The sequence below is a fragment of the Chaetura pelagica genome, unplaced genomic scaffold (genome assembly GCF_000747805.2).
Source record: "Chaetura pelagica isolate M959 unplaced genomic scaffold, ChaPel_1.0 scaffold104, whole genome shotgun sequence".
Taxonomy (NCBI): domain Eukaryota; kingdom Metazoa; phylum Chordata; class Aves; order Apodiformes; family Apodidae; genus Chaetura; species Chaetura pelagica.
The window spans coordinates 5,284,705-5,298,362 of NW_009953786.1; the positions used below are offsets into that span (position 1 = coordinate 5,284,705).

The following is a 13,658-nucleotide window of genomic DNA, read 5'->3' on the forward strand; positions in this document are numbered from 1 at the left end:
AGCCGTCTCACTTTCAGCACCCGTCGGAAAACAGCCTGGGCGAGTCAGTCCCGGGGAGCCCGCGGGCGCTGCCCCCCTGGCAGGGCACAGAACCCGCTGTCACACGGGTAGGGCCCCGAAATAAGGCCGGTGGATTCACATCGGTGTGCGGGGTGCGGAATCAGCCCCCGGAACGTCGGACACGCGGACCCTCTGCAAGGGGAGGGAGGGGCACACTAGCAAGGCGTGAGAGCAGAGGAGAAATTCACCCCGAGTCTCACGGAGGAGAACATTCACGAGATCCCAGCCTCCCCTTCTTCTGGTTCAATCAAATCATCGATCTGGTTACTCAAGCCACTGGGGACACTGGCAGTGCTACGCACACATCCACTTCTAGCTGAGCGGATGATCCTCACCACTCGTACACGCTTGAAATGCTGCAGAACGAAACACAACCCTATCTAAGAAGTACCCCAAACGTTAAAGAAAATAAACCCAAACCTCAAGACAGCTTAAAAGGGACGTGCTGCTTCTGCACAGAGAGAGGCCTGAGCAACATCCCCCCGGTGAATCCAGTTCAGAACCGCCAAGGGAACACGCAGCTCTAACCGCTGGTGCAATTCCGCTGTTTTGCAAAAGTTCTGCGAGGAACGATGCCAGCTCCCTGAGCTGCTCCGTCCGCTGCCAAGCGCCGCAGAGCCCTTTTTTTTTTTTTTTTTTTTTTAAATTCCCCTCCCCTTTCCTTGTGGCAAACAACATACCAACATGCGGAGATTTTTCAGCTACAGCCCTTCTCCTGCCAACAGCTCCCCCAGCCCTCCCGTGGGAAGCCTCGGGGAGGCCAAGAAAGCAGCAGAGAGGGGCAGCGCCAACTGGGACCCACTTCCCCCTCTCCAGCCCGGACCGGAGCTCCCGTCGTCGCGCAGCTGGGGACAGCGGCGGGGTTGGGGTGTCCCTCCCGCGGGGCTCGTCCCCCCGCCCCGAGATGCAGGGCAGCCTTTCACCCCCACCGTATATTTACCAAAAAAATAAAATCCATTGAGGTTATTAAATCTTAGCAGTAGATAAGGCAGCAAGAGTTAATCATACCTTCCAGAATTACTCAATGCTGCGTATCATGGCACAAATCACCATCTGATTATTGCTAGTAGCAAGGCATATTTTATCTCCAATTTTTCTGTTAGATTCTTGAAGCATCTGTGCCCTTCTGCACCATACCTCTCCTCATGAAGGATGGGAAGAGAACAGTTGTCAATCTCCATCTGGTTAACAGCCTTACAAAGCTGTCTGCTCATTGAAGATCTAGACCTCCAGCTCAACTATATGACAAATACACTATCAAGGAAAAACAGAGAAAATCCCTTCTAATGAAGTGAGACTGAAAAATCTTTTCAACGTTATTATAGTTTAGGAGTATAGTAAAAATATTCCACCATCATTTTGCAGCTTGCTTGACACATGGTGTTTCAGAGTAGGGTTTTGTGCAAGTTTAGTGTTTCTGAAGGTCCCTTTACTCCTACCCTCTTTCTTAACATAGCAACTCAAAAGAAAGAAAGATTATGAAAAAATAAAGAAAACAGGGTTAACAGTACATCTTCCCAATTACAGTATTTCAATCTAGGTTTTAAAATCCTTTGAAAAGTGAACTAGAATTCAATAGGGAGCACAGCCTTACTGCAGATAAGCCAATTAAACAGTATGTTTTTCTTAGCCAAGCTTCACTTCTAAGAACTCACCATAGCTACAACAGGTCCCGAGTGCATGTACTGCACCAGCCCGTCATAGAACGGCCGGTCCTTCAGGTCAATGTAGTGTTCCCTCAGGAGGTCCTCAGAGGCCTGCATTAAAAAGCCAACCACCCAGCCAAAAAAAGCTTACGGTAAGAACTTAAGAGCATACTGAACTCACATAGATTAACCACAGAGCACTATTAATCCCGAAACTTGCACGCACTTGAAATTTCAGCATTTCTAGCGTCTTCCTAGAAGTACTTCCGTTTGATATGAGTTTGGACTCTTTGCTTTAACCACAGCTGAACTTAGAAAAGCATCTTTTTTAATTATTTTTTTTTTTTTTAGGTATTTTCTTTTTAAAACTCCCAGCCCAGCAAGGCGAGGAGGGAACGGGGGAGTTGTTTCCCTCCCCTCCAGCTGCGACATGCCAGGCTGTCACATCCCAGCGCAGAGCTACTAAGTCCAGCGCAGAGCTACAAAGATGATGAAGGGAGTGGAACATCTCCCTTCTGAGGAAAGGCTGAGGGAGCTGGGTCTCTTTAGCTTGGAGAAAAGGAGACTGAGGGGTGACCTCATCAATGCTTACAAATATGTAAGGGGTGAGTGTCAGGGGGACGGAGTTAGGCTTTTCTCAGTGATGACCAGTGATAGGACAAGGGGTAATGGGTGTAAATTGGAGCATAGGAGGTTCAAGGTGAATATCCGATTATTTTTTTTTACTGTAAGAGTGACAGAGCAATGGAACAGACTGCCCAGGGAGGTTGTGGAGTCTCCCTCACTGGAGACATTCAAAACTCACCTGGACGTGTTCCTGTGTGATGTGCTCTGGGTGACCCTGCTCTGGCAGGGGGGTTGGACTAGATGATCTTTCGAGGTCCCTTCCAACCCCTAGGATTCTATGATTCTATGATCCTGCCGCTCCCCAGCACCGCACAGGGTGGAAAAGCTGTGCCCTCGGAAACCTGAACGGAGACCCCGACAGCCGTGCCGGCATCTCCGGGAAGAGGGGGCTCCGTTACAGAGGGGAAAAGCAGGAGAAAGGGGAGCAGGCGGCTGGTGCCTGGGACTCTCCTTCGGCACTTTCTCAAGTGTCTGGTGGGACGCCCTCCCTGAGGGAGCCTCCAGCAGCATCCCATACGGGAAGGAGATGGGGAGGCCTGCACTTGCAAATACAAGTCCCCATGGGGACCGCAAGTGCTGCCTTGCACAGAGAGCCGGGGGGAGCTGGCAGGGGCTGCAGCAGGCAGAGCAGTCAGCTGGCGGAACTGGCGATGCTCTGTAGAGCGAGGAAGCTCGGAGGAGGGAGAGATGGGTGCCTGAAAATGCCTAGAAGCTGCAGGGTTAGGATATACTTGCTGAAGGCGAAGCAAATGACAGTGTGGTGATGTGGGATGCATTGTCCGGGACAGGCCTCTGCGTGAAGGCAGTGTGGCCTCTGGCACCAGGCTGGCTGCTGCAGGAGGGCTTGCAGGGGCAGAGGGAAGGTGGAGGGCAACTTCCTGGGGTCACGCTCTGGCCTGTGGTGGGAGAGACCCTTACTTTTTGTGTAATTTGGGGAGGTCAGAGGTCGTTGCACTCCACTACCTATTATTACATTTAAGATGGCTTTTTGCCAGCGTGACATCCGTGGCTCAGGAGGCCAGGGATTCACACCGTAACAATTCAGGAACTGTTTTAACTGCTCAGGAAAATCAGCTGAGCCCAGAGACAAGACCACTCTTAGGGGTATCAGACAAAACGTGGTACTTGGAGAACATCACAGCTGGATTAGCTTGGGACAGTACAAATAAGCATGGTGAGTATGTGGGGGGTAGGGGGGCACAGAGCTGAAAGATACTTAATAGTCTTCCATAAAGTGCACAAATAAATAACTAAATTACCCTCTTTTCAATAGATAACATGTTGCTAGTAACTCCCTAAATCATTCAGATGCCTCCTGTCTCTACGGTAAACCAACTCCAAACCAACAGATGCAATGATGCCCCAGTCTCCCTATTAAATCACACAATTGTGTATTTTCTCAATTTAACTTCTACATAGCAAAATTGAGTTTAGTTTGCTCTAAAGAACAGTCGCATGTAAAGGACGTGAACAACTGAGCCCCATTTCTTCAAACAGAAAGGCACTGTTTGCTGTAGCCTCACTCTAAAGCACCTGCACTTTAGAGACATCTGCATTTTTCAAGACAGGATGGGCCATACTCAAGATGTTGGAGCAGATCCTGAGGTGCTCAGCATCGATTCCTACCAAACCAACTTCATTCAGAACAGTGCTGGGCCTGTAACTGTGATACAAAACCAGTCAGAGCAAACAACCTGAAGGCACATGCTTTCCAAGGAGAGCTGTGTACCCCTGCCCAGAGCAAAGCGTGTGGCAGAGGCCCACTCACTTCAACTTGGGTCACCACAAAAAGGGTTTTCACATCATTGTTGGGCTAGACATCTCTTGAGTACTCCATATTAGCTGTTCAGAGTATTCAGTGTGGCTTCACAGGAAAGGAATTACTGTGAACCTTTGTACTGTAAGAAGATCTCCACACAGCTCCTTTTGTTCGGGGCAGGCTTTTGTAATCCCCCCTCTTGTTCCAGTACATGGTGGTCTTCCCGCTTCTTCCATGTAAAAACAAAACAAGAAAATAAAATGCCTTCTCTTCTGGCAGTTGCTGTGGTAACCCAAAATAACCACATATCCTAAGGAAGTGAAACTTTTAAGAAGAAAATTGAGACAAGAACACCTCCTTTTCTAAAAGATTTCAGCCTTGCACTGCTTCTGTTGAAGCACTTGACTTCTGCTTATTCTGACTGGTATTTTTTGCCTTTGCAATAAAACGATTTTTGCTGTTGTTGGCCTGTCCTCAGACTGCATGTCACTCAATACACCTCTGTCACAGTTTGACTCAGGTCCGACAACAATGCTCTCGATCCCCCCTCCCCCCAACCCAGCTAGGGAAGGAGAGAGAGAAAAAGAGAGAGACTTGGCTGGATTGAAAACTAAACTACACAGCTTTAATTAAAACACTAATGAATGATACAAGAAAATATATACAATTATATACAGATATATATTCAGGTATGGGCAAAAGCCTCTCACCACCCCCCACCCTCAGCAACTCCCACAGCATTTCCCTGAACTGGGAAGAGTCCCGAGGAATCCCGAAGCTGCTGCTGGAGAAAGCAGAGAGTTATGGGGGTCAGGAGAGATCAAGCCTGAGGATCGACGGTGATGGATGAACAGAGTCCTCCCTGGACACCGGCAATGGACGGAAGAGAAGGGGAGAAGAAGAAGGAAGGAAGTTGTCTTCTGTGATCTCTGACCTTCCTCTGAGCTTACGTAGATATATGGAATGGAATATCTTTGGCCAATTTTGCTGTCTGTCTAACTCAGCCTCCTACAGGGGGGTCACAGATCTCCCCATAGTGTCTGAGCTGGCAGAGTGCAGGTGCAGCCTTGAAGCCTCAGTAGTTAGAAAAACATTCCACTGTCTTATCAGCCTAGCAGAACACACTGTTGCTAGCTACAAGAAAGCTTACTAAAGGAAAAAAAAATCAGTAAAAAGAAAAACTGGCTTCATCCTGGCTCAAACCAGGACAGGCTGGTGGCTTACCTTCATGGGATGGAAACAGCCACTTGGAGAGGCTTTTTTCCCCAGAGAACCAAATTATCTAGAGGCCACATCTCCTGGCATCCCTGATCTGACTCCAGCTCTAACCACAATCTGATTCCTTGCAGATAAATGCATTAAATTGTGAGTTGACAACCTGTCAGATAGAGATGTGGCATTGTGCTGCAGGGGCACTGGAGTCCAGCAGTGCATCCAGTCCTTGCTTAAGCTTCTGTGGAGCTGCACATTAATGGTACAGCAGATACCCTGCCTTCAGCTGTGTTTTGAGCTAGGGCCAGAATGCTCAGTTGCTCAGGCTGATTGCCTCCAGCAAATTTTTATTCATGTATCTTAGACAGAATCCTTGCCCCAGCTGTGCCCTGGCAGTGTTGCTGGACAGTGCCATGCTTCCAACTTAATTTAAATATTTGAATCACACAAAAGCCTATGTGCCTGTCGCTGCCTGCTCAAAAGGATGAGCCTATGCCAAAAATTCTACTTCTAGAGCACTTGAAGCTAACATACTGATGCCAGATCCTGAATTTTAGGAGTATTAAAGGTAGTACTCCTATGCCTAATGCAGCACATGCAGGGTCAGTTAATTATTCCCCCATGACTACAATCCTGTTCCAGAAAAAGGAAACTCAAACCAGTAAGCACAGAAGTAAAACATCCCCTTTTTGGAGTGAAAAGCAAAACTGTGGCACAGTTTTGAATCCTGCCACTGAGCACTTCTGGTGTGGTCACCTGTTGCCTGTGGGTGAGTTTGTAGTCTACCACAGTTTAGCCTTGTTCTCAGCTCAGGGGGCAGGACATGCATGTGTATCTCATCTGACCTCCCAGGTAGGCTCACAAGTGTCCCTAGTACAGCAGTGTCGTCCAGCCATTGAATCTGGGCACAGCTGCTGTTCATGAAAATCGGGTCAGTAATAGTCATCTGCTACTGTGTAGCTCTAGAAAAGTTTTGCTGGGAAGTGCACATATACAGAAAATAAATGTTTGCATTAGACTAGTGTGCCAAGGAGGACAGCAGGACTCACAGGATTATCTGAAACATGGAAAGTAAAAGTAAAAGTAAATGTGCAGGAAGGATGCTTAATCTCAAAAGACATAGACATCTTCCAGATGAAAGTATCTTTTGTTATCAGCGCCTTTTATTGCTGCTCTACCAGTTGTATCTGTCAAGCACTTTTAAAAGGACATAGAGGGTGAGCATTTGCATTTGACAAGTTCTTCATGTGTGTGCAGCATGGACAGAGGCACTGTGCAGCAGCTGCTCTTCAGCAGAAAATGACAAACATTTATTTTTGCCTTTATTTAAATAAAGGCTTTTATTAAAACAGTTTATTCCTTCTTGTATGACACGTAGGGTTACTATTTTCAATATTTCAGTTTTGATTCAAAAGTAATTAGTAGCAATTGCATCTTAGAGAATAAAGATGCTGACCGAGTACGAGTTTTATCCCCTTGCATTTTTGTCATCTTACTGTCTCATTGGAGTAATAAAGTATTGTGGGAATGCATGCATTTTCTCAGCCACTTATTAGTTTGATCTCTACCTAACAATTTTTCAGTCCTGCATTTTACTTTCACAAACTGATACACAAGTTCATTAATTTAAAATACAGGCAGAGTACCTACCACACACTGTTAATCAGATTGCTGACTCAAGCCTTGTGAAGGTTACTCTGGCCAAAAATTCACTCTCAGGTCTTCAACTAATGCAAACACAACTAAAGTGATGCAGCAAAATTGTCTGAATTTGAGAGGAGGCCAGGGCCAAATCACAGTACTGAAGAAGCCCAAGAGCAGCTAAGTCTTGCTCCTTGCACTTGCAATGTGAATTATGGCTAGAAATGCAAATGAAGTTGAATGAACCTGTGGTTTTAACCTTGTCCTACATCATGACATGTCAGCTCTGTTGTTTTGGGTTTCCTCATTGGTATAGTGGAAATGACAGGGATACTTGCCATCTGCCATATACAAGCAGGCTATGAAGACTTCTGAAAGCTATTTCCATACTATCTACATTTTCTCCACATGTCCTACACCCCCCGGTCCACTACAGCACCTTATTTTGCCCTCACCAGTTATAATCCCCAATAATTATCTTCTCCCAAACTGCATCCGCATTTGGGAGGAACTTCATTTAATGTCTCAGATCTCTCTCTGATATTGTTTGAAAGCAATTTTAGGGCTCCCTTTTGTCATTATGCCTCCAACTCCCTTAGCAGAGAGGCTAAGGTGTTTCACCCTCCTTCTGCCCACATCCATGAACTTTGTAGGGTAGGAAGAGGCTTTTGTATTACATTCATAGTTAAAGTCCTCATTTTTTGCAATAGGCTTTGTAGTAAGTAATAAGGAGTATCCATTACTGCAAATAAGGGATAAAGAAAGTAGTTTTCATCTAAAGGAAAAGAGATAGTGTCTTTTGTAAGCATGACCACTGAAGCTGGCATGTTTCACTAGTTCAGTTTTGATGATTAACCTCTTTAAAAGAAATAGATTATTGAAATAGCAGCAGCCACTAGCCAGGCAGCATGCATGTCCACCTGAAACAGAGGTGACAGGTATTGCAGTCTCTCTGGGGCAGGAACAGCTAAAGGTGATGACTCCCATGGAAGAGCCAAGTCAGAGTTCAAGGGCTGAGGCAGGCTGTGATCTGAATGCAGCCTAGCATTGGCAGCACTGTCATAGAGTTACATTTTCTGCACTGCAGTGACTACCCCTGCCAGGGGATCTGGGTTAAAACTACAGTATTGAGCTATGGAGCAGGAAGGACCAGCTGAGATCCTTCCCCAAGAAAGAGGAGGTATTTCCCTTAGCTGATACTGCCACCAAAACTCAAATGTTGGAAAATCCCAATCTGAGGAAGGCGTCTTGAGTAGCTTTGGTGCATCACCCTGGAAAGAGTCTGAAAGGGGCAAAGGGAAACAATGCCTGCCTTGGGGTAAGAGGCTCTCCAGTTATTCAAGTTTTTTGCTCAAGGAAGCTGGCTTTCTACATTCTTGTAAAGAAGCAAAAATTGCATCCAAGGTGCCTGGCTCCATTAATAATTGCTCCCTATAACTATTCAAGATACAAAGGTTTTCATCAAGCCACTTAAGAAGTCTGGAGTCACCTCAACAAAGCCTTCTTGCCTGGTGACTTTTAAAAATAATTCCTGACATGAAAACATGGACAGCCTGGATTCTACAGTGAAGGACAGAGTCACGTTTCCAGCCTCATCTAGCATATGTGCAAACTTGGGAGACTAGAGCCTTTGTAAAGATGCTCAGTTAGCTCATTTTGCTCCTTTGCCAGTGCGGTGCTGGAATAAATAAAGTGCTCATCTGCTGCTCAACAATACCATGAAGAATTTGGAAAGCAAGAGGGACTGAAGCTTTATCCATTTACTTACACAAACTGAAAAGAAGATGAGCTTTAAAAAGCAGGGCAAACTTCTGTAGTTCCTGCAAACAATGTGAAGTGGACATTCGTGTGGCATGCACCCTTCTGTTGAAAGTGTTTTTCAAATGTGCAATCCAAAGGCAAAGCTGCTCCTCTTGTTGTAGTCTTTAGTTCATGTGACAAGATCATCCCTTCTGAACGCCTCTGGTGAGAGGGAGCCCTTGATGAAATGAGTGACTGACTGAAACACCCTTTCATACTCCTGTTGGGTGGTGTGACTGCATAAGGTTTGCATGCACTGCCAGTGTGCTGCTGGGACCATGTACTCTCTCACTTTGTTCTTGTCCTCTCTCCCTCAGGCTGATTCTGTGAAGTACTGAGGCCTCCTGGAGCCAAAGCGAGTTTAAAAAGTGCTCAACATCCTTCCAGCTTTGGCCACCTATTTTTAGAATCTGTAACAAGTGTAAAAAACTGCTTGAAAGACCCCTTCCTCTCCCTCAGAGTTGACATTGAATTTGATTTAATAGAAGAGCCTGAAATTCTTTCCATTAAAAAGTGTATTATAAATGCTCAAGGAGCTGTTAACTGCAGTTGAAAGCTAGGTATATTCCTGCCAAAGGGTAAACTAGCTTCATCTAATAGGAGAATGTTTCTAGTGGAACAATTTACCCTTTACGAGCCTTTTTCCTGGAAACAACATTAGAAGTCTATATTTACTATGTTTCCAGCAGAGCAAAATAAATATACCTGCAGGTTACTCATAACTTGCATAAAAATATGCAAGACAAAATCTATCTAAGTTTTGAGACTCTCAGCCTAGTGCAATCAGCCAGTTGGGCAAGAAAAGGTCCACAGTACTGGCCTTCAGTGTGGTTTGTAATGATCCTTTATGTGGCCTAACACTGCAAATTCGTATTGCACATTGAAACAGAAAGCCCTAAAGTGTTCAAAAAGACAGGCAATATTATTCTGAGTCTGAAGAAGGGAAGAAGGAGCCACAGAGAAAATAAAGCAACACGCTTTGGACTGCAGAAAGAGGTTGTCCTAAAGGTTGAAATATTTGTAGCACTTGGCAGATGGACTTGTATACGACCCTCAGAAAACATACTGCTTTGCAGGGGAAAAAATCAATCCCATTGCCTATGTCCACCAGAGCTGTAAACACACAACACAGCCATTTGCACCAGTGAAGAAGTCTTAGCATTTTGTCGTGGTTCAACCCTAGCCAGCACCTAAGCCCCACACAGCTGCTTGCTCACTCCCCCTGACTGGGATGGGGAAAGAATCCGAAGGGTAAAAGTGAGAAAACTCATGGGTTGAGATAAAGACAGTTTATTAAGTAAAGCAAAAGCCATGGATGCAAGCAAAGCAAAACCAGGAATTCATTCACTACTTCCCCTTGGCAGGGAGGTATTAATCCATCTCCAGGAGATCAGGGCTCCATCACATGTAACGCTTACTTGGCACTCTGAACCTTCCCCAGCTTTATATGCTGGGCATGATGTCATATGGCGTGGAACATCCCTTTGGTCAGTTGGGGTCAACTGTCCCAGCTCTGTCCCCTCACAACCTCTTGTGCACCCCCAGACTGCTCGCTGCTGGGGTGGGGTGAGAAGCAGAAAAGGTCCTGATTCTGTGTCTGCTCAGCAATAATGAAAACATCCCTGTGTTACCAACACTGTTTTCATCACAAATCCAAAACAGAGCCCCATACAAGCTAATATGGAAAAAATGAACTCTATCCCAGTCAAAACCAGCACAATTTCATTTCTTTTTTTCTCAAAGGATGAAGCAGCTATAATGTTCTGGCTTTTTTTTTTTTTTTTTTTTTTTTTTTTTTCTCATTATTGTGACAAAAAATCAGTTTTTAAATGGTAGGCAGAGAATAACAACTTCAAGTGGGGGATTTTTTTGCTACTGTTGTTAGCAACTGGAACAAATTCTTCTGTTGCTGTCGCTACACTACTCCAGGATAAGAAATTGGCCTTGTTTTGATGCTGCAAATTCTGGCTGTATCCTAACCAGTGGTAACTCTCCCTCAAAACAGAGGAGTAGTCCAGCTGACCTGCAGTAGACTACTCAGGCTCTTAAAATCAAGGGCATGCTAAGTGCTTAGCTATGTAAATATGGAGCCCTTCAGTATCTGCTCAAGGCAAGGAGTAGTTTTCAATGAAAGAAATGCATAAGGAAGTCACAGCAACAGGAATGCTGAGTATGAAAGACATGCAGGATTGGACCCTGAGCTGGATGAACAGGTATTATTGAATTGCAGCATCTGTAAGATACAGCTCACCAGTGTTTGCTGCTTTGAATGCTTCAAGTCAAAACAAGCGTGAGTGATTTGATGTGTCCACACGGCATAATTAGAGATGTAAACAATGACTGCCATTGCAGAATCTAGAGCAATATGCTAAGTAATTACCTGAGTTATTCCAGTCTGGCTATATTCTACATCATTAGTATAATTATGGGAATTATGTTCAAGCCCATCATACCTTTGGTAGTTCGGTTTGCGCACAACAACCTCATCCTCAATTTTTATGACGTTTCCTTGATCGTCAGGGTGGCCCCTGCTCTCCCCCATTTTTTGTTATCTGAGCCACAAAGGAAAGACCCATTAATGAAAACAAGGTTAATTATGCTTTCATCAGAATAGCTTCAGACGGGATTCCTTCTAAGAAACAGTGGAGTGGGGAGTCCCTTCGTTCTGTTCCCTTTCTCCTTAAAAACGAAAGTAAAATCACACAACGAATGTCTCTATTTACATTTCAGAGTTCTTTTCATGCCTAATAGGCCCCTGTGAATATACCAAACACGACTGAAGCATGAATAATATGTGACTATTTTTTCTTTTTTTCCCTATATTGCTCAGCACTCTATTTTTCTAATTCTTCCCAAGAGCAAGGAGGAAGCCATTTCCCTGCCCCCTTCCTCTTTGTTTCTTATTCTTCTTATTCAGAACAGGGCTTGTAGTGAATCTGTTAGGACTATTGTGCTATATTCATCAGTTCTACTTGGTGCAGCTCATGTGTGAATTGAGGTTCTTTTCTCTATGAGAAAAGATATTTCCCTTTATAGTCTTCTAAGTCAGTGTTGGCCTTATGTATTTTTTCCCTTCCAGCCAAACACATGATTAAGTATTTTCCCTAAAGCCTTTTTTATAATTTGTCATAATAAATATAAATATAAAGACCAGAGTACCTTAAACATACCTACAGTTTGGTTCACATATACTTAACACACACTGAAAAAAGTAATGAAAAGTAGCATAACATCTTCTTTCTATGAATAAAATACAAGATCTGATGGACAACTCTTATCCTTCTCAATATGAGGAGGTTATTTTTGCAATTGCAGAGGACAGTATACAGATTGCTGGAAAAACTACCAATGTTAAAAACCTTTGGGCTTGATTGCATGGATGTTCCAAGCACAGGAATTCCATTGAGTTTCAGCATTAATGATATTTTGTTTGTTTCATTTGGGAGAAGATGGGATGAAAAGCCAGTGGGAACTGTCTGGGTCTTGTTTCCATACAATGCAGGTATTGAGTATGCTCAATTCCAGTGCTAATCCCACTGGACATCAGCTTAAATTCTAAGTGCAGTCAGGCCCAAATTAGAGCAGATAAAAAACCTACACAAGCCTCCTGCTTTCAGCAAACAGTGTTGTCACATCCCATGGGACAGAGCCAACAAACACTGCAACATGATGCACTGACCCAGCTCATCTTGTGGGAGTGGGAGGGTCTTTACCATCGATGTCAAAAGTACAAGTTCTCAGTGTCTGCTGCAAACAGAGGCTATGCTACTGCAAGATTACTGTAAATCTAATGCATGTTCTCTTAAAGTCTTCTCAGCACAATTTTACCCCTACTTATCACTCTCTGAGCCCAATGCAGTCCTTAGTCCAATACCATCTCTTCTGTTTCTTCAGTGAAACCAATACAAATATAAATTAATTGTATTAGAAGTTGTCAGTTGTGCATACTATCATTGAGCCCAGGAAACAACTCCCAGTGAGAGTGTTCAAGGAGTCTTCCCCTAGAAAGACTGAGTTTTAATGGGAACAATTAAAAAGAATTTGACTCAAAAAAATTAAAGGTGCAATACAATGACTAAGGAAAGAATGATGCAATACAGACTTTGCATGAAAATGCATATTGTCTAAGCACAACCAAAAATTAACAAAAGAAGAAATCACAAATACCCAAAGATAAAAGAAAAAGGTTTTTGAAGAACCCTAGGAGAGAATTTACCAATGAAGGCTGAAAACCTTACGTAACTTCAATTCAGGGACTAACTGTCAAAGAGATTTCCACAGCCTCTGTAGATGGGAACTTCTCCATGAACACGGGTTCTTTGCTGCTGGGATACCATCTTGGTGCCTGACCCTTCTTTTATGCCAGAACCTCATAATGTCATCACTAACATTAAATGATTTAATTATATAATGCACAAGACCAGATAATCCAATCTTATCTTAATCTAAGCATGGTAAAATTTGCATATACGGGCTAGTTTGTTGATCAAGCTGCTTCTCTTCAGTTGTTGCCTGAAAAACAGTAAGGCTTCTTTAACCTCTCCCACGGCTTAGGTTTCTCAGTTGTCTTATTTCCCATTACCCTAACTCCAGCTGAGATGACAAAAATTGCCTAGAATGGTTAATTGTAGCTGCTAAAATAGTACTCACATTTTTTTCTCCTCCAATTTTCAGTGAACATCCTATGCTAGTTCTTATGTTATCTCATGGTAAGTACTACCCCTAAGCCTAGTAAAAAACCATTAAGATTAAATGAGAAGTACATACAGTTAGCTAGATGTTTCTTATCCAAATAAGAGATGTACATTCCACTATCATGTGCAATTTTCTTTGAATTGTATTTATTTTTGGAAACTCATTTGACAGTATATATTCCTGTGCATGCTGTTAAAAAAAAAAAAAAAAAAAAAAAA

At 43.8% G+C, this 13,658-nt stretch overlaps 1 protein-coding gene across 1 annotated transcript in view; it reads right to left on the reverse strand.

The window, feature by feature from the left end:
- The window catches only part of PXDC1 (PX domain containing 1), a 37,292-nt gene extending 26,005 nt beyond the window's left edge, over positions 1 to 11,287 (reverse strand). The window contains exons 1-2 of the mRNA XM_010000970.1: positions 11,126 to 11,287; positions 1,716 to 1,817 (exon numbers count right to left, since the gene is read on the reverse strand). Coding sequence (XP_009999272.1) covers positions 1,716 to 1,817; positions 11,126 to 11,287 — 264 coding nt within the window. The remainder of the gene's footprint in view (positions 1 to 1,715; positions 1,818 to 11,125) is intronic.
- Between the last annotated feature and the right edge of the window lie 2,371 nt (positions 11,288 to 13,658).